Genomic DNA, 24,337 nt, shown 5'->3' with positions numbered 1-24,337 from the left:
CAGAAAATAAAATACTGTTAACAGTCAATGCAGACAGTGAAAAACAGACATATATAAACAAAGGGGCAATTGCACGCAACTTACATGTAAGCCGTGCATACCTGTTGCTGCACTATTGCAATAGTGCAGCAACAGGTAACAGCCCAGGGGATTGGAGCAAGTCAAGTCTCAAGTTCCCAGTCGTTTCACTCCAGACAGAGTATACAGCACTTCCAGTTCATCATAAATATTTTAGTATTTGCTTCAAAGAGAGCAGTAGTTGCCCCTTAAAGTGGCTGGAAAAAGATAATTTCAACACATCACAGAAAAGAAACCAATTTTTCCTAGTGTACAACCATTCTACTTGGAAATGAGACCTGTTTCAACACTGCAATTCAAAGCTAACTGGGCTATTAATTGATATTTGATTTCCCTTAACTAGCATCATATAAAAAATGTGAACTTACAACATTCCTAAAATTCATTGTCAACAAATGTAGTTAGGAGGAAAGTTCTCCAATATCAAAATACTATTTCCATGTTAAAATATAATTAAAATATTACAAAACTCATATATATCTTAACATCCAAATGCAATCCAAAATTGTGTAGGTGGTGAATAGCACACAAACGGCAAGAGGGGACTGAGCTTTCAAGCCACTCTGTCAGATGCTTGTTAACTGAAAGCAATAATGAATGAAAAAAGTGATAACACAGTCTTTTCAGCATCATAACAGCAAAAAACGTGAGGAAAAGGATCTGTATATTATATTCTACCACCCACTGAAGTATAGTACTTACACTATCTACGTGCTTCTTTGAAAGAGGAATAACACTTAGTATGAACTCCCAATATATGTGACTGCTGTGAGTTATTACACATAATGCAATCTTCCAAAGCTATCAGGGATTCAAAACCGATGTATTCTTAAAATCTCATGTTCTTTGTGATTGGTTTCTCACGATATGCTGCTAAAGTAGCTTGTAATTGGACTCAATATCCACAAGGCATGTGAGAGAAAATATTCATACTGAATGTAGCATGGACAAAAGACATTGCTGAATACCTTTGATATTATTGTTGTAAAACATATAAAGCAAAGTTTACTCCCTGTACATACGTAGATACTACCATAAGAAATCTTTACAGCCAGCAAACTTCCTAATTAGCTCAAATTACAAGTCTAAAACTAGTCATTACCAATTAGCATCAGCATTAACTTGTAACTTAATCTTGCACTTCATCATCATCATAAATGTTTTTACATCTGCTTTTTTCTGTAAGGGGTTAAACATAGAATGAGTTCTCTCCTCTCTTCTGGAACTCCCATCAGGCTAAGATTTAATTTATCAACTTTCTAATCACAATTTCCCAAGCCTTCATACAGGTTTCAGTTGCTTTTATTCTCAATCTATAAACTGCATCAAAAGAATTTATATGTTGTTTATTCCAAGCTTTGAGTTACTCTTCATTACAGCATTCATTTATTTAAAACATAGGAAATCTGCATAATGAAATATAAAATACACAAATAATTAGTACTTCTGTGATATGTTAAGTCCAGTTGTAGAGATTGCAAAAAGCCTTGAAGAAGTAACAAAATCTCCAATGGGTAAATCATCATCATTATAAACAAATCTTAACCAAACCACCAAGTTAACATTCTCAACTCTCTCAGAACAAGCCTTTAGGGACTAGGTTGATACATCTCATCTAAAATGACCTAGCCATGAAAATCTGAAGCTTGTTAAGCCTCTCAAAAACAAATGTAACATCCATCATAATAGTACTACAATGTAACTGACCTCCAATGTCCAAATATACAGGTATCTGCCTTGTAAAACTTTCCAGTTATACATGGACAAAGGAGCAACCCAGTATCCTACCAACAGATAAAATCTTACCCCTCAGCATCACATCATTCACAAACATTTCATAAAGCTGAACTAAGAATTTGAGCTAATCCAGGAGTCATGCTACAAAGTTCAGAGGCTAATCCAAGAGTCATACTACTAAGTTCATCATAAATTGTTCACCTCTTATTTTGAAGGGACATTTTTAAAAGGATTTGCTAAACTGCCCAGTAAATATTCCAGGTAAATATAAAAAACAAAACAAAACAGTAATTCATTGTTATCCTTAGGCTACCTTCATTGAAAAACAAAATGAAATTCTGAGACAACAGCAGGTGTAGTGCCATGCAAGAATGCAAAGATAACACATTTAAAACAATAACAGAACTTCAAATGGCAAATGCGTCCAACTCAAAAGGCTTAATAACCTGCCTTGTGATACATCTGAACGAGCTAAACCTTCAACACTTCCTATGTGAATCATCATCACATCCTAGTAACCATTTTAACTTGAACTGTAATTGCACAGTTAAACGAGACACTGGAGGTACAAGAACAAGATATTAGTGCAGAAGAGGTGAAAGATGCCTTAAAATCTGTAAAAAATGGAAAAACTGCTGGTGTGTGCGGGATAACTGTGGAGATGCTAAATGCAGAAGGATGAAGGATGATAGAGGCCTTAAGAGTGGTTTTTAGCATAGTTTGGAAAACAGAGGTGGTACCAAGTGATTGGAAAAAGGCAATTATGATACCGATATATAAAAATAAGGGAAGCAAAAGGGAGTGTGGTAACTGTTGGGGCATAAGTTTACTGTCAGTCCCAGGGAAGATATTCATGAGAATAATACTTAACAGAATAAGACCTATCGTAGAAGAGAAACTTAGAGAACAGCAGTGTGGTTTTAGAAGTGGAAGGTCAACAGTGGATAAAATTTTCACCTTAAGACAGATAACTGAGAAGAGATGGGAGTATGCAAAGCCAATATTCTGTGCTTTTATAGACTTGGAGAAAGGGTATGATTCAGTATGGAGAGATGGAATGTGGAGAGTGGCAGAACACTATGGTATACCACTGAAAGTGATAAGGATACTAAAGAACTGGTACCAAGGTGTGTGCAGCTGTACGGACAACAAAGTGACTGGTTCCCAGTTGGAAGTGGGTTAAGACAGGGATGTGTTATGTCACCCACCTTATTTAATGTATATATTGACCACATAATGAGAAGAGTGATGGAGAATGAAAACAGAGGGGCTAGTATTGGTGGAGAAGTTTTCATGGATTTGGACTTTGTTGATGATGTTGCATTGGTTGCTGATACATGGCTGGTGCTGGTAGGTATGGTAATGAGGATGGAGACAGAGACAAAGAATTTTGGCTTGAACTTCAGCACAAAGAAGAGCGAGATCATGGTTGTGAGTAGGGATGACGATTGGGTGCATATGGAGGATATGACAATCAGAGGACAGGAACTCAAGCAAGTTGAGAAGTTTGTATACTTGGGAAGTGTGGTAACAGCAGACGGGAGGCAAACTGAAGATATACAAAGAAGAAAACTGGGAGCAGCAAGAGCTTTTGAGGTTCTGAGAAAAAACGTGTGGTCAAGGCATGAAATCAGCTTGAAAACTAAGATGAGAATATGTAATGCAGTAGTACTACCAGTCCTGATGTATGGTTCGTCCACCTAGGCACTGACCAGAACAGAGGAGAGAAGGTTGGATGCTTTTGAGATGAAGCTGCTGAGAAGGATACTTGGCATTAAATGGGACAATTATGTTAGGAATGAAGACATCAGGATGAGATTGAGGCAAAGGCCAGTCAGTATCAGGCTGAAGAGGGGAAGGCTGAAATGGTTTGGACATGTTGAGAGGATGGATGGAAATAGAGACCCCAGGAGAGCACTGAGAGCAGTACAAATAGGATGAGGACTGCTGGGTAGACCAAGAACGAGGTGGATAGACATAATTGTCAGGGATCTTGAGGATGAAATCCATAACCTAGAGGAAGCAAGGGAAATGGCTCGGGATAGAGACAGATGGAGAGGAACTGTATCAGCCTTATGCCACTGGCCAGTGGCAGGAAGATAAATTAAAGTAAGTATTTCACTTCATAACAATTATATAATTTTCTAAATTTAATTTTACAAAAAGTATTAAGTTTTAACTTGTAAAAAGTCATTGTGAAATTATCAATGTCATGCAGCATTTTAACCATACCAAACAGCCCACAAAATTAGTGGTCACAGAGCTGGCTACAACAATCTGTTTTAAGGAGGGTCAAAGAACTTCCATAGTGAATTTCAGCAAATCTTCTTAAAAGAATGTAGCACAGTAGTACGATATGTAAAAAGCTATACATAAAAAATTGTAATACTGTATTACAATTTGTGACATAAGGGTAAATATTGAATACATCATTACATGATCAGTATTATTATTTACATCAATATGGAACAAAACCTGGATAATAATACAGAACTTTAATAATTCATCACTCATGACAACTGTCTATACAACTCAACAATTTCATCTGGTAACTGTACTTGGGGCATACTTTTGATGTGGACAGCACCTAAACAAGGTGATGGGGGTAAAATTCGTACTGGTGGCTGTTGATACGCCAATACCAGCCATACATGCTGAGGATGAGTTTTTACAACCTCCTTAACAACAACTATTGCAAAGTCAAGAAGTTTCTGTGGTTGTCGGGTGTCTAAGTAAATCATCATAACATTCAGAAGTTCACTTGTCTCTAAAACTCCCAAGTTTAATGCCTTCAATAAGTTTGGTAAATGTTTCAACACAGAATACTGAGCTCGGTATGCTGTTGTCATATAATAACCACTATCTTTTGTCTTACTCAAACTTACAGATCCTTGACTTTTCAAAAATGAGAAAATAACAGGGAAAATTTCTTTAATTATACGACGTCTTAAAAAGTCTCCACTGCTAACAGCCATCACAGTTAAAACATCAAAGGAACGCATCATTACAATAAAGTCAACATCTTTTAATCGAAGCACAAGAGGCTTCCAAAGCTTGTGAAACACAGGCAGTCTCTCGTTTTCCCATTTTGCCAAGGCATCAGAGCCAGCCCTTATTACTTCTAAGATTAACAACTTGAGCTTCCTGTCCTGAACATATAATAAGTGAGAACACTTTTCAAGAACTTCCACGACATGTTTAACATACACTGGTGCTTCAGTTTTGTTTTCATCTGGTTGACTAACTTCATCAATTGCATCATCACCTTTATTTTCACCCTCACCTTTACTAAAACCTCTTGCAATATCCTCCTCTTCCAAAGGTTCTTCCTTTTCTTCTTTTTCTAAATTTTCCTTGACTTGCAATTGTTTAGCATGATAGTCTCTCAAAAAGAATGCCAATCCCTCTGATTTGGAATTTTCATCAACAGTTACACTCACAGAACCACCCTCTTCAATTGATTTTACTTCTCTACCAACATGGACTTCCGTAATAGTTGACTTTGCTTCATACCTAATTACTGCCATGATGTAAACTAGCAACACTCTCAGTAAAGGCAAAGCTTGTTCACTGTGATAAGAATCAAGAGATATTAACACATCTTGTACTAATTCTTCAGTGAAAGCAATAACATCAACATTTGCATATTCTAGACATACTTGAAGTACAAGCGGTGCAGAAGGGTACTGAAGTAACCGCTTTAGTTTCATAGACAAGGGATACCAATAGTGATGGACACTCTTTTCAATTAATTGTGCTACATCTCCATATTTGCAAGCTTTAGCAATTGCAGTAAGTGTGTTGTGCCCTGTAAAACTAACCAAAACATTACTCTCTCCAGCTTTTTCCATCACAGAGCACAAAATAGTACTCAAAAACATTTCAAAATCCTTTCCAATCATTAGGGATGCAGCACTTATCAAATTTAAAGCATTTGCAACAAGTACAATATTGCTCTTAACCATATCAACTGATATGTTCTCCTGTCTGTTGACAGGGACCAATGTATCTACTATAATTTGATCTTCCTGGATTCTAACAGATGCATTTCCAATAACAGACAGAGGAACATCAAATATTTCCAAGCTAATCAACACATCTAAAATACTCTGAACAACTTTTTCATTTTCTGCTAATGACATACTGTCACCATCTGTGTCTTTACACTTGCTTTTATCTCTCCCTTGCAAGATGAGTGTAAACACGATAAGTGCTTCTTTCCTCGACTGAGATTCTTGTAACAGTTCCAGGCATAGGTCTGACACTACTGTGATATCACAATGATAACCAATTAACTTGCAAGATGAAGCAATGGATTCAAATATACGTACGTCTTGGAAATACTTGAAGCTACGGCCAAGAGATGGTTTAATTGTTAAAACACTGAAGGGATCTTCAGCACTTGTCCTTTCAAGAAGAAGATCAGAGTCTCCTACATCAAGTGCAAGACCATAACGAAGTGACCTCAGTAGACGGAGAGAGTGGGTTGGCCAAGTCATCAACTGAGAAATCCTTCCACCTAAAACTTCAAGACATCCCAAAAGCTGACGTACACTGGACAATGTCTTAGAATTGTCATCTTGCTTGAAAATGGTAGGTAACTGAGTACAAAGAGCATACACATGCTCCTCAAGCAATTCATACATACCCTTCTGAATGGATGAGCGGCGATTTTCATATCCAATAACATTCATCACAGATAACAGAGAATTCTGGGCAGAAGTTCCCACATCAACAATATCATCACTTCTCAGTGTTATGATCAATTGCAATGCTAATACAACTGCACCAGTGAGGGACCTGTGGCAACTGCAGATAAGTTTTTCTGCAAATTGAATAAGAGATAACCTCACTTTCCAATGGGGGTGACTTACCAGTTTTATCATGGACTGAATTAATATGATCAGCTTCCCTGCAGTTTCATGTATCCATTTTCTATTTATGTCTACACTGGGCAACTTCAAAGAAGTTTCTTCATCTGGTCCAGGAATATAAAATTTATTTTTCTTTTCAGTAGAGGTTTTTGTTTTATTGTTCAAGTTTTCCACTTTAAATAGCTTATTCCTAAGTTCTGAGACTGTTTCATTCTCTTCTAAATTTGACACTTTTTCTTTTAAGAAATCATCTCTCATGACTAACACAACAAAGTAAACCCAGGCATCTATAGCAGCACAAGTAATCTTATGGCCTTGTTTTTCATCACCATTAGCAATTTTTGCTAACCCAGTTACAATGCCAGGAAGAAAATTTGTGAAGGTGCTACTAAGATTATCCTGTTTAGCCTCAGAAATATTTGTAAAGAATTTCTTTTGGCCTAAGGCTGATAAACAAACTATAGCCTCTATTCTTAGGCTACGGTTCTTCTCTTCTTGTGCTAGTTTCAGGCAGATAAACACAGCATGACCAAGCTGAGGTCTAAAGTCATTACTAATAATTTTCTCCAGCACTTTTTCGGTACTATTATGGATAACTGTTGTAATGGTAGTCAATACCAACTGCTTACACTCTTCACTAAGGTTATTTCCTTTTTGGGGATCACTCTTGTTTGTGAGAAGAATGAAAAGCTCAGTGAAAATATTTTGAAAAAAACTGAAATCATCTATACTAGATTGGCGTAAAACAATAAGCAGACACCTGACCAATTCTTCTTGCATAGTCCAAGACAATTTCTTGCCACTTTTCAAAACGATAAAAAGTGGAAACACAAGATACTCCTTCATCTGACTGATGCAATTTGAGCCACCATCAATTTGTGAATTCTTTTCAGCTGCCAAGACTTGCTCAACTGCATGGCAAAGGGCTCGTACGCTATCAACACTATGGTCTCGAGCAACAGCAATACTTGCTGGCTGTAAAATCTGAAATGCTTCTCGAGGATCCATAATTCAATAATGAATTCTACTCCTCTACTTACAAATACCAAAAGGTTATAGAACTAACCTTATTACAAATACTATTTATAATGTCCAGAGTATTAAACAGTTATTCAAGTTACTTCCATACTTCATTGCTAACTTGCTTTTATGCCTCTGGAAGAAAGCTCCAGTCAACAGACTACAAAGCAGTTCCTGAAAGTAAAAGAAAACCATCAGTATAAACAAAAGTGATATTTCATACTTAATGAATACATACTATACAAAACTTATTTTATTTCAAATTGTATGTTTCATAGCCTACTAATCACAAACAACAAGGATCTGATTTATCAAAAATATCAAGTCCTTTTATTATTAAGCAACAGTTCTTAGTGATAGTTTTACAATACCAATCAGAATGGCTCTGGTATAAATACAGAATTGTAGTTTACAGTGTAAGAAATGTTTTAAGATTTCATTTTATTGCATAAAAATGATATTGTTATAATACAATAAAGTTTCATACATACTTACCTGGCAGATATATACATAGCTAAGACTCCGTCGTCCCCGACAGAAATTCAAATTTCGCGCCACTCGCTACAGGTAGGTCAGGTGATCTACCGGCCTGCCCTGGGTGGCAGGACTAGGAACCATTCCCGTTTTCTACTCATATATTTTCTCTTCCACCTGTCTCCTTGCGGGGAGGCTGGGTGGGCCCTAATCGTATATATCTGCCAGGTAAGTATGTATGAAACTTTATTGTATTATAACAATATCATTTTCATACAATCAACTTACCTGTCAGATATATACATAGCTGATTGGCACCCTTCGGTGGAGGGTAAGAGACAGCTACTACTAGAATAGACAGGTAATCAACATCTGTTGTAGGTATAAAAATAAAAACCTTGGTTCCTACCTGATAGGTGGTAGACTTCGTGGGTGTTTTCCCCGTAGTCTGCATCACCTCAAGAAACTTTAGCGAGATATGTGATCTATGGCCAAGAATTCTTGTGGGTCTGCCGAAGGGGTCTTATCCACTTACTCGGCAGAGCCTGAAAGGACTTTGTCAATGGGTGCTGATCCACTTACATGACAACACACCTTATTAAGGAGCATACAACCAATCCCGACCACCTGATCCTAACCACCATGTTAGTATTAAAAATTGCTCAGAGTTATCCCCAACTCTTCGCAACAACCGTAACTCAACCACAATGCACAAGCACACAATAATTTTCAAAAAAAAAATTTTATCTAATATAAGATATCACAAGAGTTCCTTACTAAACTGAAGTGACTGGCCGCTTGTGCGGCAACTGCACTTGTTCAGCAGAAAGTCTAGAACATATCTATTAGACTTAAGTAATAAAAAAAAATCTTAAGGATTGTTGTAAGCTCCTGTACCCAGGATTGTGCCCGCAGACACAAAAGGACCTAATGAAAAACATTTTTCATAGGTCACACGCACGTCCTTCAAATAGTGAGCCGCAAACACAGAATTACATCTCCAATATGTCGCTTCCAAGATATTCTTCAGCGACATATTTCTCTGAAAAGAGAGAGACGTCGCCACTGCTCTCACTTCATGAGCTCTTACTCTCAGAAGTTTTAAAGAATCGTCCGTGCAAGCCTTATGAGCGTCCATAATTACGTTCCTGACAAAAAAGGCTAATGCATTCTTAGACATAGTCTTGATGGATCCTTCACTGAGCACCACAGGCCTTGTCTAGAACCTCCCAACTGTTCCTTCTTCTTTAAGTAAAACTTTAAAGCCCTTACCGGGCAAAGAGACCTCTCCGGTTCCCTGCCTACGAGACCCGATAATCCTTTTATTTCGAAGTTTCTCGGCCAGGGGTTCGAAGGATTTTCATTCTTCGCCAAGAATAATTCCTTGAAGGAACAGATGGCTGAATCTACATTGAACCCGACTTTGTCACTAAGGGCGTGCAGTTCGCTAACCCTTTTTGCCGTCGCCAGTGACAAAAGGAATAAACATTTTCTTGTTATATCACGAAACGAGGCCAAATGTAGGGGTTCAAATCTCTCTGAAGTCAAGAACTTCAGTACTATGTCTAGATTCCAGTTAGGGGGAGAAGTCATTCTAGACTTCTTGGTCTCAAATGACCTAATCAGATCATGCAGATCCTTATTGTTTCCCAAATCTAGGCCTCTATTCCTAAAGACGGCCGATAGCATACTCCTATAGCCCTTTATCGTGGCTACGGAGAGGTGCGACTCTTCCCTCAGAAATAACAGAAAATCAGCTATTTCTGCTACAGAGGTACTGGAGGAGGACAACTTCTTTGACTTACACCACCTTCTAAAAACTTCCCACTTGGATTGATAAACCCGGATAGTGGAAGTTCTCCAGGCTCTAGCGATCGAGCTTGCTGCTTTACTAGAAAAGCCTCTCGCTCTGACAAGTCTTTCGATAGTCGAAAGGCAGTCAGAGCGAGAGCGGGGAGGTTTTGATGAAACCTCTCGAAGTGTGGTTGTCTGAGAAGATCCCTCCTTTGTGGAAGGGATCTGGGGAAGTCTACTATCCACTCCAGTACCTCTGGAAACCATTCTTGAGCTGGCCAAAAGGGGGCTATCAGGGTCATTCTTGTCCCCTTTGAAGTCACAAACTTCCTGAGTACTTGCCCCAGAATCTTGAATGGGGGAAATGCGTAAACGTCTACCTGAGACCAATCTAGTAGGAAGGCGTCTACTGCTAGAGCTCTGGGATCTTCTACCACTGAACAGAAGACTTCCAGTCTCCTCGAGAGGAACGTGGCAAAGAGGTCGACATGAGGAGTTCCCCAAAGAGACCAGAGCTTGAGGCAAACTTCTGAGTGGAGGGTCACTCGGTATGAAGGACCTGGTTCCTCCTGCTCAGCCTGTCCGCTCGTACGTTCCTTACTCCCTGAACGAACCTCGTCAAGAGAGAGATGTTCCTCTGGGATGTCCACAATAGAAGTTCTCTCGTGAGTTCGTAAAGGGCATACGAGTGAGTACCTCCTTGCTTCCGAATGTATGCCAGAGCGGTTGTATTGTCCGCATTTACTTGAACTATTTTGTTGCAAACTAACGGTTCGAAGCTCTTTAGAGCTAGGTGTACAGCTAGCAGTTCTTTGCAGTTTATGTGCCAGGACACTTGAAGAGCATTCCAAGTGCCTGACACTTCTCTCTTTCCCAAAGTTGCTCCCCAACCTTTTTCCGACGCGTCGGAAAACAATACAAGGTTTGGGCTCTGTATTTCCAGGGAAGTACCTTTGTTTTCCCTCAGTGGGAGTAACCACCATTCTAGATGACGTTTTATCAGATCTGGAATGGGAAAAAAGTCCGAGAGTAGTCCTGTCTTCATGTTCCACGAACTTCTGAGGAAGAACTGAAGAGGACGGAGATGAAGTCTTCCTAGGTGAAAGAACTGTTCGAGCGAGGAAAGGGTCCCTAACAGGCTCAACCATTCCCTCGCCGAAGTCCGTTCCTTCCTTAGGAAGAGAGAGACTTTTTCTAAACCTCTCGCTAGTCTCTCTTGAGAAGGAAATACTCGAAAACCCCGAGAATCCATCCGAATCCCCAGATAGACCAAGTTCTGGCTGGGGATCAGTTGGGACTTCTCGAGGTTCACGAGTAATCCTAAAGTCTTTATAAGGTTTAGTGTCACATTCAGGTCCTCCAAACACTGTTCCTCTGACTTTGCTCTGATAAGCCAGTCGTCTAGATAAAGAGATATACTGATTCCTTTCAGATGAAGCCATCTCGCCACATTTTCAAAAGGTTCGTGAAAACCTGAGGCGCCGTCGACAGGCCGAAGCACAAGGCTCTGAATTGGAAGATCCTTCCCCCCGTCATGAAACGGAGGTACTTCTTCGACGAAGGATGGATCGGGACGTGAAAATATGCGTCCTGGAGATCCAGAGACACCATCCAATCCCCTTGGCGAAGAGCCGCCAGGACTGAAGCAGAGGTTTCCATAGAGAACTTCTGTTTTTGAACAAACTTGTTCAGAGCGCTGACGTCCAGAACTGGTCTCCATCCCCCCGAGGCTTTCGCAACCAAGAAAAGACGATTGTAAAACCCCGGGGAGCTTTGATCCAGCACAAGTTCTATAGCTCTCTTGTCCCACATCTGATCCACCATTTGTTGAAGAGTATCTTTCAACACAGGGTCCTTGTAATTGGCGGACAATTCCCTTGGAGTTGACATTAGGGGAGGATTGTCCAGGAAAGGAATGAGATATCCCTTCTGAAGAACCGACATCGACCAAGGATCTGTGTCGATGCGAGTCCAGGCTTCCGCAAATCCCCGGAGCCTGGCACCTACTGGTGTTTGGAGGAGCGCCACTTCACTTTCCCCTTTTAAAGGGGCGGAACGAGGCTCGACCTCTCTTCTCGGTCGTTTTCCTTTTAGCGGTAACTCTAGTTGGAGGGCCGCCTCGAAAGGGCCGAACAGGAGTAGACGTCACTTTCTTTTCTCCCATCATTACTGGTCTCTTCTTCCTGGACGATTGCAGGAGAAGATCTTGAGTCGCTTTCTCCATCAGCGATCGTGAAATATCCTTCACCAACTGTGACGGGAACAGAAAATCAGACCTAGGGGCGAATAACAAAGCTGCTCTTTGTGAGTGTGAAACTGCTTTCGTCAAGAAAGCGCTAAACACAGATCTCTTCTTCAAGAGACCTGCTCCAAACAAGGAAGAAACTTCCCCTGAGCCGTCTTGCACCGCCTTGTCAATACATGACAGAATTGCTAGGAGTACATCTGGTTCTAGCCCTTCAGGGGCATGAGCCTTCTTGGACATCACCCCAAGGGACCAATCTAGGAAGTTAAAGACTTCTAGAATGTGAAAAAGTCCCTTGAGGAGATGATCCAACTCTGAAAGGCCCCAAGTAATCTTAGCCGTGTGAAGGCTATGTCTCCTGGATGCGTCTACCAGACTGGAAAAGTCAGCTTCAGCTGAAGCAGGGAGAGTGAGACCCATATTCTCCCCAGTCTGGTACCAAATCCCTCTCTTGCCGGTCAGTCTAGGGGGAGGCATGCAAAAGACTGTCCTTACTAGCTCCTTCTTAGTAAGCATCCAGTTATCCAGCGATTGCAGAGCTCTCTTCATAGAAATCGTCGGTCTCATCTTCACGAAAGCCGACGATTTCGGAGTCTTCGAGCATGAAAACAGAGAACGAGGCGAAGGAGGAGCGGCAGGGATCAATGCGTCTCCGTATTCCTGGAGAAGGAGAGCTGTCAAGACTTTGTAGTTCGACAGTCCTTCCTTACTGTGAGACTCGTCCTCTGATTCCTCTTCCATAATCGGATCAGTAGGAGAGACCACTTCTCGTTCCGGGTCTTCTTGTCCAACAATTCTCTCTACTGGGGACAAACTCCTAATAGGAGAGGGGCTAAGAGAGTGTAAAGAGCTCCTATGCTTGACTGGCTCTTCGTACTTGGCTGGCGCCTCGCGCCTGGCTGGCGCCTCGCGCCTGGCTGGCGCCTCGCGCCTGGCTGGCGCCTCGCGCCTGGCTGGCGCCTCGCGCTTGGCTGGCGTCTCGCGCCTGGCTGACTCCTCGCGCTTGGCTGGCGCCTCGCGCCTGGCAAGATCCTCGCGCTTGGCTGGCGTCTCGCGCCTGACTGACTCTTCGCGCTTGGCTGGCGCCTCGCGCCTGACTGGTGCCTCGCGCCTCTGAAAAGTCTCGCGCCTGACTGACATCTCGTGCCTTGTTGAAGACTCGCGTCTTCCTGAAGTACCTTCCTTGCGTGACAGATGTTCTTCTTGAGCCTCACGCTTGGATGAATGCTCACGCCTGTTTGTTACTCCGCGCTCGGCTGAAGCTACTGATCTGGCAGACGTATCCCATCTGGGAGAATCCTCTTGTCTGTAATGCGTTTCTCGCTTGTCTGACTCTCTCTTAGAGGACGCTTCTCGTCTGTAGGACGCCTCGCGCTTGGCTGTTGCTACGCGCTTGTCTGGCGGATCCAGATCTTCCCACGAGTCTCTATCTGAGATCTCAAAAGACTCACGTCTCACAGGAGCCTCACTCCTGGTGGGAGAAGGAAGACGAGTCTTCTTGACCGGCAGTCTGACGTCTTTCTTACGAGGAGGATCCTTCGAAAGGACTCCTACTAGGGCGGAAAGCTGTTCCTGTACCGCCAAAATGATCCTTTTGGACGCTTCTCCTGCGTCTTCTTGAACGGGAGAAGTAGACCTCGAAGGCGTGTTGCCCCCATCATGGGACGGCGAAACCCTCTTCGCCTTCTTGATAGAAGGAGGTTCTTCTTCCGAAAAGCGTTCTGGGCTTGAATCCAAACCAGGATCTCTCCAGTGCCTTTTCAGGGGCCTGGACAAGTCTGAATCCTTCCACCCTCGTTTAGGAGAGGGAGAAGCGGACGAAGAGAAGCACTCTCTGAGGACGCTTTTTCGATAGCGGTCCTGAGCAGGCCTGTCTATACACAGCACCTGCTGAAGGGACGCCTGACCGGGGGGAATTCTCCACAACCTCCGTACGGCTTTCGACTTTCCTTCTCCTCTGGGCTTGGGAGCTTGGAAGAGGTCTAGGCCTGGGAGCGTCGCAGAGACGGTCAGACGCCCCCTCCACAACACTGGGGACACTCACTTCACTAAAGTCACTTTCACCATCCTTACCTTTTATGGCAGCCATTTCGGATTTCATCCTGTGAAGCGTAGCCTTCAGTTCAGCAATTTCCGAAGCTGAATCTGAATGTACGGCCAGTGAGGGTCCTGATACAGAATCATAATTAAGAGAAGAGTTAGAATTATCCAAAGGCTCAATAGGCCTTGTACAACTACCCGCCATCTTAGATGCAGCCCTTCTGACTCTATCCCTTTCTAACTTCTTCAAGTAAGAAGTTAGAGTCTTCCATTCCTCAACATTCAACCTTTCACACTCATGACAGGTGTTAGAAATAGAACAATCAAAACCCCTACATTTGCGACATACAGTGTGAGGATCAACCGAAGCTTTCGGTATCCTCACCTTGCAGCCTACATTCACACACATTCTCACACAAACACTTGAATCAGACATTCTGAAGAAAAATCAAAAGCAAGTCCAAATCCAGTCCACAGTAGCGAATGCCAAAACAACGATCCAGGTACGTCACCAAAAGTCCACAAAAAGATGATCAATTGCTTAGAAAAGCGAATTCCAGTCAAGAGGTGGCAGCAACGATGTTGATACCACCGGCGACAGAAAATATATGAGTAGAAAACGGGAATGGTTCCTAGTCCTGCCACCCAGGGCAGGCCGGTAGATCACCTGACCTACCTGTAGCGAGTGGCGCGAAATTTGAATTTCTGTCGGGGACGACGGAGTCTTAGCTATGTATATATCTGACAGGTAAGTTGATTGTATGAAACCTGTAAGTTTTAAAAGTTAGCATTAAATACATACAAAATTTTAAAGTATTTTTATATCAAAGTAGTACTGAGCATACCTCATATTTCACTTGAGTATACCACATTGCACAACAATCAGTGAAGAGATAGACTTATTCTTAAAAAGCAGAAGCATTATATTTTTCCCCAGTTTAGTAATTCTACTTGCTAAAGAAAGCCTCAAGCAAAATTATAAGGTTGTGCTTATAAAACACAAACATTCATTTAATTTTGAGAGTACATATATGGTAAACCTCTTAACTTGCTAAATATGAGCTACTACATTGGAGGAAACCTTACAATGGTTCGTCCACATTCCATCCAACTGGAGATCCAAATGGACCTAATCACTGAATAATTAAAAATAAATTTCGGAAATCTTAAAATATCCATTAGCAAAGGAGTACATGTACAGGACTGCATAGTGATGGACATCTTTCATGACTCGCATACCTCAGCAAATCCCTTCATCCTTAGTAAATATAGTACTTTTTCAATCTTCAATAGTGAATACGGTCATAATCACTTTATGTTTTACGGGACTCCAGATCAGGTTAGGTAGGACACAGCACCTTATGTCACATTAATTTAGGTCAGGTTGGTCACTGAATGATTTATGGCACTCTAGGTCAGGTTAAATTGGGATGTCAAAGGACCCAGCACCATAGAATAGGTTAAATCAGAATATATCGCAGTAATTGCCCCTGTCACCTCTGTGTTTTATCATTTTGTTTTGTGCCTATTACTGATTACACATCGCTTATGTATTTTCCAACTGCTCATCTCATAAGTTAAGCTTTTTTGACCGCTGGTGTAGGTGCAATTCACAGACCATGATATTTCTTTGGTTGTGAGGCAAGTAAATGGCTAAGCTGACTCGCCTCTGCTCATTAAGTTATAAAACCTTTTATTCCTGTACCTTGACACCATACAAATCCCAGTAATTAACACTAACAGTTACATTATACCAGTTCAGATATAGTTAATTTGATGCATTTATTCTGCAAAGGAACCCCTAAAATAATGATAATTTGAGACAATGGTACTTAATATACATATATAAAATTAATTCTATAGCATAGATAAAAGTTTATTACTATAGTATGTATAAATTAATGTCTATAAACCATCCTGAGATCACAGAATTTCAAAGTACAGTATGGCTACTAGAATATATTCACGATTCAGGTTTCAAAGCTCTTCATCATTCACAATTCAATAGTATAGTATTTTATTCAGTCTCTACCCAGGCTGCTGGTATATAGTGCTTTACTCAATATTATAACAAAAATTAATAGTCAATAGCATCAAAAACTCTAGTTATACAAATAATGTAGCCAACTGACACCACTAGACCACAAGATTTCAAAATTTCAATATGAAAATACATTCACGATTAACCTGTTTTACCTTGAATCATTGTTTATCTTGCCGAGTTCTTTCCTTTCACTGGTAGAGTGGTGCATTAGATAAATTATGTTGTAATACGCTGTGATAATCATAATATAAAAAGATTTTCCCAGACAGAAAATGGAAGGTGTTGGATAATGTGTTTTCTCTTTATATATTGGTACTGACAAACTTCTTTGTAGTTTTCATTTAGATCAAATATAGAATTAAAATAATTTATAGCCTCATGACAGTACAATTAGTTATACTGCATATACGCACTGACATCCGACGTCAGCACTGCTATAGAAGTGCTACATGTCAAAGCTGCCCACTACCATCATTAGTTTCAGGGTATTGGTCAAAGATGATGAAGTTTTTAAACTTTTGTGCAAATTAAGCCATTAATAGTGTTTCCGTTATGAGTTGCCTTCGTCACTAGTCTAGTTGAGGATGATCTGCTTAAGGTTTCCAAATATTACTTATCAACTGTTATAGCAGAGCTTAGGAAAAGTGTATTTGATACTCTAAGCCTACTAGAACCTAATTTGTAGAGGCCATCATTTAGGTCATCGTTACTCCATATGTATATAGACACTTCTCACAGTCAACCCTAACAAAAGAAGATTCCAATTTTAGATCTATAGCACCTAATGATACACTTCATATCATTTATGACTTGGGAACAGTAGGCTCACACTGCCCAGAATTTAAACTTTTTAATCATGAGTATGAGGCATATCAGGACTGTGGCTATTATATCCAGGGGTAGAATGGCAAGTAGTGAGTTATCAACAATTTGTTTAGGCGGAGATTCAGTATTGCATTATTTGCTGCTATTAAGTAGTTTTACCAGACAACTGAGCTAATTTATTTAGATCTCACAGGGCTGGCCTCAGCATTGCATAAGGGAATATATGCCCTACTCACAATACCTAATAGTACTCAGTTTTTTACGTAAGGTGTTGTGGCTTACCATTTAAAAAAAAAATGCAATGAGACATCACCTCTTCCACACTTTCCTGGATGCCACTGATGTTTTTAATCCACCTTACACTCATTGACCAATTTGCAGGAAATAACAAATGCAACTAGCCTATTCCACAATTTTAAACCAACAACACTCAAATTATAAAAAACTCATGGGCAAAGTTGTGAGCAATGTGACTCACAGGTTTCCCTAAAACTCCCCAGGCCAAATAAAACTTGGTTTCCAACTTGCGATTCCCTCATATCTGATAAATGTAAGGAATACAGGACACAAAAATGTGAGGTTGCAAGAAAGTAGGTATGGTAAATCTAGGTAATAGCTAACTCCGCGTTGGGTACTTCTTTGGAAATTACAGTATTCGGGCCCGTTCCTTGCAGTCCATGCGGAGTTACTGCCTAGAATTACCGAAAATATCATACCATTACCAAAATGGGTAGGTGGAAGTACAAATATGTACTAGGTACCTACCTACTAGATAAAAATACAGCTACCTAACTTTGACCTGCTTTTATGGTGACAACCTAACCAGGGGGCTTTGTCCTGCCCGAATAGTACTACAAGTAAAGCCGTGACCCCTCATTCTGTATCCTACCCCAAGTAGGTAGCTATAGCTAACTGGAGATAGCCTACCTATAGGGCAAACAACCGCAGTCGATCCATCGTCATCGCGTGGCTCAGCCTTATTCACTTGATATTTAATTGGTGAAACAAGAATACAATTACATCTTTAAGCATACCATTCAAAAGATTGAAGTTTCGTCAACATAATGTGATATATGAAAGCCCCATACGAACTAAAATAAGCAAGTGAGCTCTTCATAAAATATGTTTTCAAGGCAGTTTTGAAATCCAATATGGCGGCAGTCACGTGAATGGCCGTTCTAACCACAGACAATCCACCATCTTTCCCAGCCTTCCCAACACTCATTTGAACAATGTTAGCGTATATTATATGTAACGTTTATTGATCTTACTCAAGATTGCAGTTGTAATCAGCACAATAAAACAACATTTTGTTGCCTATATTAGAAAGTATGAAACTTTTTATTCCCGGGGTCATAGTTTGAAATAAAATTCATTTTTACCTTGTAATCGGTGGTTTCATCCTTACTGCCATCACAACTGAAACTCCACAGTGCTTATTTGATTGTAATTATACAAATTTTGGTCTTAATTCACTCCAAATTTCACTTGAACCACGTTGCAGTTCATGGTTCCTGGGCGCTTACTCCACAAACACAGTTACGGGCAGCACACGAATACACGGTTTATGAGGTGCAAAGCTTTATTCCCTTAATTGTTTACTTTACTCATTATTTACTTTAACTTTACTTTTTTACTTCAAAATGTTTATTTAATTCATGTCTATTATCCCTTTTTTGCAACCAAATTAACCCCAAAAAATTACAAATATTTCTGATGTACTTACGAGCAGATGACGCGAAGAAAAAATGACTCATCCTTGCCAATCTAGTGGAGCTTCACACATATGATAATTTATTACATGTGATTATGCGCGTAGATTATAAAGATTCTCCGCTTTTTGTCAATATACGCGCAGATTACTGCGGTACATACGCCGATGCATTTACAAAATGTTTCCATGAATTCTAGTTGTCATAGTAATGCAGTAATGATAAAATTACTGTAATATGTACGTATATACTATACTACAAATAGATACGCTAATTTCACTTAGTATTTACCCGGTTTTGTGTAAGTCTTATACCTAGTTTGGAGGGTAAACACATACCAATTGACAACACTGATAAACAATTGAAGAGCGCAAAGAATGCCGTAGTTTCCTTGGATAAGTAGTGGTTGGAAGTCATGTTTACGATTGTTGTGATGAAAGTGCCCCAGCGTCTATGGGTACAAGTGGCGTGCAGATTTAGCACAGGAAATGGGAAGTTTGTTGACACAAGCGACTCCGCAAACTTCGAGATGGTGTCAATCTTCTAAACATTTTTAGTTGTAAGTAAAAATTTCGAAAGCGTCATGGGGGTAGTGTGCACTGCATTGGCCACACTTTTCATTACCCTCTGTTTAATCTTAAAATATGGCCTTAATTTCTAACTTTGGAGAAAATACTTATGGTAATTCTAAGCCCTCATACCGCGGGCGGTAAAGTAGACTATGGCAGTTGACGATTTCGCTGTGTTTAGTACTGGCCCCTGGGGGTTAATTACAGCCGTCCGAATAAATATTACTTTAAATTCTTGTTCAGTAAGCAAAATAACGTAGGAAAACGTCAACTGCCATAGTCTACTTTACCACAGAATGAGGGCTTAGAATTACCATACTTACTTCGAAAGGAGAGTAGAGGTCTTGAGCTCCTGCTATCACCACCAACAACTCATGACTGATGACCATCTCCGGTGTCAGGACGTGTTAAAGTACTTTTTCGGAGGGTGCCCACAAACGTGGTGGTCAGTGAGTTGGCCAGTCCAGTCGGTTGTTTACCCTAATTAGCCTAGTTAGGTATAGGCTACCTACCTACAGATGGAAACGTGGATTTAGGGTAAAACATCACCGACTACCAACACTTATCACGCTGGACGGGTCTTGTTCACTCGATATTTAATTGGTGAAACAAGAATACAATTACAACTCTAAGCATACCATTCAAAAGGCTGAAGTTTCGTCAACATAATGTGATATATGAAAGCCCCATACGAACTAAAATAAGCATGTGACGCTCTTCGTAAAATATGTTTTCAAGGCAGTTTTGAAATCCAATATGGCAGCTACCGTGTGGATGGCAGGTTCTGGTCAGTGACGGACACCATCTTTCCCAGCCTTCCCAGCACTCATTTGAACAATGTTAACGTATATATGTAACGTTTATTGATCTTACTCAAGATTGCAATTGTAATCAGCACAAGAAAACAACTTTTTGTTGCCTATATTAGTGAAAGTATGAAACTTGTTATTCCCGGGGTCATGGTTTGAACTGAATTCATTTTTACCTTGTATTTGGTGGTTTTTTATCCTTACTGCCATCACAACTGAAACTCCACAATGCTTATTTGATTGTTATTATACACATTTTGGTCTCGATTCACTCCATCATTGCACTTTAAACAAGTTGCTGTTCCTGGTTCCTAAGCGCGCGCGCCACAAACACAGTTATGAACAGCAGACGACGAGACTGCAAAGTTTTATTCCCTAAATTGTTTACTTTACTCGTTATTTAGTTCAACTTTACTTTTTTATTTAAAAATGTTAATTTAATTCATGTCTATTATCCCTTTTTTACAACCAAATTACCCCGAAAAATTACAGATATTTCTAAAGTAGATACAATCCAATGTTTTTAACCTTGTCGTACATCTGGCTGCCGAAAACCATAGAGGAACAGACTACAAATAAGTGGATTATATATATATTTTTTTGCTTTTTTTTTTTGCTAGCACTTTTCATTGATTTAAGTCTATACATATTAGTATTTTGATTTTTTTAAATAACTGTAAGCCAGAAATAAATGTAACCTTTAATGTTTGCATGCTAAGAATGGCAAAATCATCGTTGCCACATTAGTGGAGCTTAACACATACGCCGATGCATTATTATAAACTGTTTCCATGAATTCTAGTTGTCATAGGAATGCAATAATGATAAAATTGCTTTAATATTTATGTATATATGGTATTATTACAGTTTCAACCATTATGGGAAATCTATTATATTGATATTTTTCCCGAGTAAAGCACGTGATAACAAAACATTTCTTCTCAATACATTAATGTCGCTAATGCATACTTACAGAGAAAAAAAAATATTAAGTTTTTACCTCGAATTTTTCCTAAGTCGGGAGAGGTGTTTCCTCTACGGTAATGTTTACTTTTAATGAGCCCTCTAACTTACTTTCTTACGCAAACAAAAGCAGTTCCCGTTACTCATTATTGGCTGAGAGGTGTGACATCGTTATGACATCATGGGTTTCATAACCAATTACGAACAACTTTAGTCGAAAACTAAGTTTCACTAGCATTTCAGCGGAGTAAAAAAGTTACCTGTCTAGTGTCCACTGGTATCCTTGTTTGACTGAATACTCGAATAATGAAGCAAAAAACGGCATTTTGTCTTCCTGTACCTATGGCAGAGGCAGTGGCTGGCCCTTCTGGCATTAATTTTGACAGACCTTCGATTTCCTACTGATTGTTTGCAGTGCAATGTGGTCGTCGGGTACCTGGCCACTTCCTACTTTAAGTTGCATGTCAGGGAACCTTGCAACGGCTTCACGTTTTCCTCAAAGCAGCAGCACATCTTTATCAACCAACAGTTTAAGGTAAGCTTCATTAATTTATAGAGTATATTATAATGGTGGTAGTATAACGATGTATACAGCAGTACCATCACTTTGGATTTGGTTTGATGGATGTTAGGTATGTAAGCCGTTAACCCCCCCGTCCGCCCCCCCGCTAGGCCTAGGTAGGGGTACAGGGCCCTAGTTAAGGTTAGGTGGTTGTATTAGGTTTGGTAGTGCCGAGAAAATCACTGTGGCCTTAAGGGGGGTGGAGCCCCCCCCCCCCCGCTAGGCCTAGGTAGGGGTACAGGGCCCTAGGTAAGGTTAGATGGTTGTATTAAGTTCGGTAGTGCCCCGAAAATCACTTTTCTCCTCCTCCCCCCACCCAAAAACCCAGCTTCCCACTGGGATCCCCCATAATTGAAATAGTAGGTTTATGCTTAGATTTTGTGTGTAAGAGTAACTCTTAGTTTCTTTTTTATTCATTTCCTCATGTTTCTATGCGATGTGCAACACCAATCTGGTCGTTTTTTGCCGTTTTTCGTTGTTAATACTTGAAAAACGGGTGCGGCCTTCTCCTGGACATTTACCTTTTTCTGGAAAAACTCGTTTTTTTAACTCCAATTACATAGTAAATCTCTAAATCGGATGGTTTGCAGTCAAAATAAATGTTAAATCCGTTGGAACTACATTATTTCTGATGCAACAAATATATTTTTATTCCAGTTTTCCCATAATGGTTGAAACTGTAATTTTACCGTATACTATATACTTTCAATACATAGTCTGATTTCACCAATTTCCACGTTTTGCGTAAGTCTTATACCCAGTTTGGAGAGTGAAAACATACCAATTGGCAACAGAGAGAGAGAGAGAGAGAAAGGAAGGAAGGACAGGGGTGGCGGTGTAGGGGGGGGGAGAGGGTAGGTGGAGCTTTTTACGCGTGTTCGTATCCATTTCTGGATAATGGAGTTTTTGTCTCTTGGTACAAGGACAAGTGTCGTTATTCTTTACAATTAGTAATTCACGATACCCTTATAAATTACAGCACTGGGTGTAATGCACGATAGCAAAATCTCGTTCTGATACGAGTGTTCGTTACAGAAATATTGCCAAAAAACGTGCTTGCACTGTCTCTGAAACCCATAGTAGGTATGCTGCTTAATTGTCAATCAAGTTTTTTGTAATCAAGTACTTTTTACAAGCTAGCTATTGTATAAATTTGTATTTTTCTCAATCAAAACATATGCCCCTCAATGCCAACTTTCCTCTTTAAACGACTTTCTGGTCATTGCGAATTCAGCCCCATTAATTTCTTATGGTGCGAAAACAGATTGAGGCCCAGGGACCGAGAGTGATTGCGTCACACTACGGCAGAAATCCGGCAGTAAAACATCTTCATATATCCAAAAAGTAAATAATAAAGATATATATGCGCATTACGATTATAACATTACATGCATAGCTGATAATCTGCATGAATATATAACTGGTAAACTGTTCTGCAAGAAAGTTGAGTACCTATATAGCAATTATTTACAATAGGTACGAAAGTCAAGATGTCGTGACGTCATAATACAGGACTTAAAAGAACGTTCTAATTCCGAAAAATAATTACTTAAATTTGAGTCAGAATCGAGTTACTTTTTCAATAACGAATATTTTCAAATTAATCATCATAAATATGTAAAATATTGATGTTTTACTGTTTATTCAAAAAATTATCTAGTGCACGCTTCGTCGTCGTCTTCTACCAAAACAGTTGTTTACTTAAAAACGTCCTGGTAAGGGCCCGTGTTCTGATTGATGTGATGAAAGTGCCCCAGGGTCTGTGATTACAAGTGGTGTGCCGATTTATCACATGGAAATGGGAAGTTTGTTGACACAAGCGACTCCATAAACATCGAGATGGCGTCAATCTTCTAAAATATTGAAGCGCAAGTAAAAATTTTGAAAGCGTTTTGGTGAGATTTCCACTGCCGTAGCCACCCTTTTCACTACCCTCTGTTTAAATCTTAAAATTTGGCCTTAATTTCTAACTTTGGAGAAAATACTTACCTACTTTGAAAGGAGAGAAGAGGTCTTTAGCTCCATTCCTCACCAACAATAAGTCGCAACTGATGCCCATCTCCGGTGTCAGGACGCGTAATAATGTACTTTTTCGGAGGGTTGCATGCATTGATCGTACAGGGCCTGCTGCAGGCTAGTATGCGGTATTTTACCCTATTCTAGCCTACTAGCTAGGTGTGTGGCGAGAAATCAATTAGCAGCCACAATATTCACTTACCTAGATAGATCATATAGTAGGATATGGGGCCTTCCTTATACCGCAACATAACATCAACTAATCTAATAAACCTAGCTAATAGGCTAGCTAAGAGAGTTTCATCTCTAGCTACCTCAGACATTGAACTGTTGGGCCACCTACCGTACCCAATTTCGCTAACGCCGCCAAAGAAAACGTTTTCTTACCCTGATATACTACCATCACTAAGTATACAAGATCCTCTCGTCATTTTTTCAAAACAGGGAGGATTCAATTAGAATGCTAAAAAAATGGTTTCAATATTAACATGTGCAGGGCACAACTCTGATAGGAAATTTACTGTAGTAGTAGTAGTAGTTATGGGAACAACAAAGATTGTTTATGGGTTGCGTTG

The 24,337-nt window shown here is 40.1% G+C and overlaps 1 protein-coding gene across 1 annotated transcript; it reads right to left on the bottom strand.

The window, feature by feature from the left end:
* LOC135196303 (TELO2-interacting protein 1 homolog) lies at positions 1-24,337 on the bottom strand. Its single transcript, XM_064223010.1, has 2 exons — positions 24,150-24,337; positions 1-7,883 (listed from the first exon to the last, which is right to left on the bottom strand). Exon 2 carries the CDS (start codon positions 7,695-7,697, stop codon positions 4,326-4,328), a length of 3,372 nt encoding a protein of 1,123 aa, XP_064079080.1. The 5' UTR covers positions 7,698-7,883; positions 24,150-24,337; the 3' UTR covers positions 1-4,325.

Source organism: Macrobrachium nipponense, chromosome 17 (assembly GCF_015104395.2).
Source record: "Macrobrachium nipponense isolate FS-2020 chromosome 17, ASM1510439v2, whole genome shotgun sequence".
Taxonomy (NCBI): Eukaryota; Metazoa; Arthropoda; class Malacostraca; order Decapoda; family Palaemonidae; genus Macrobrachium; species Macrobrachium nipponense.
Note: the sequence above shows the minus strand (reverse complement) of the source record. Positions and strands in the feature narration are given on the sequence as shown.

Coding starts and splice junctions, on each gene's coding strand:
- LOC135196303 (XM_064223010.1), bottom strand. CDS start 7,697: ATGGATCCTCGAGAAGCATTTCAGATTTTACAGCCAGCAAGTATTGCT.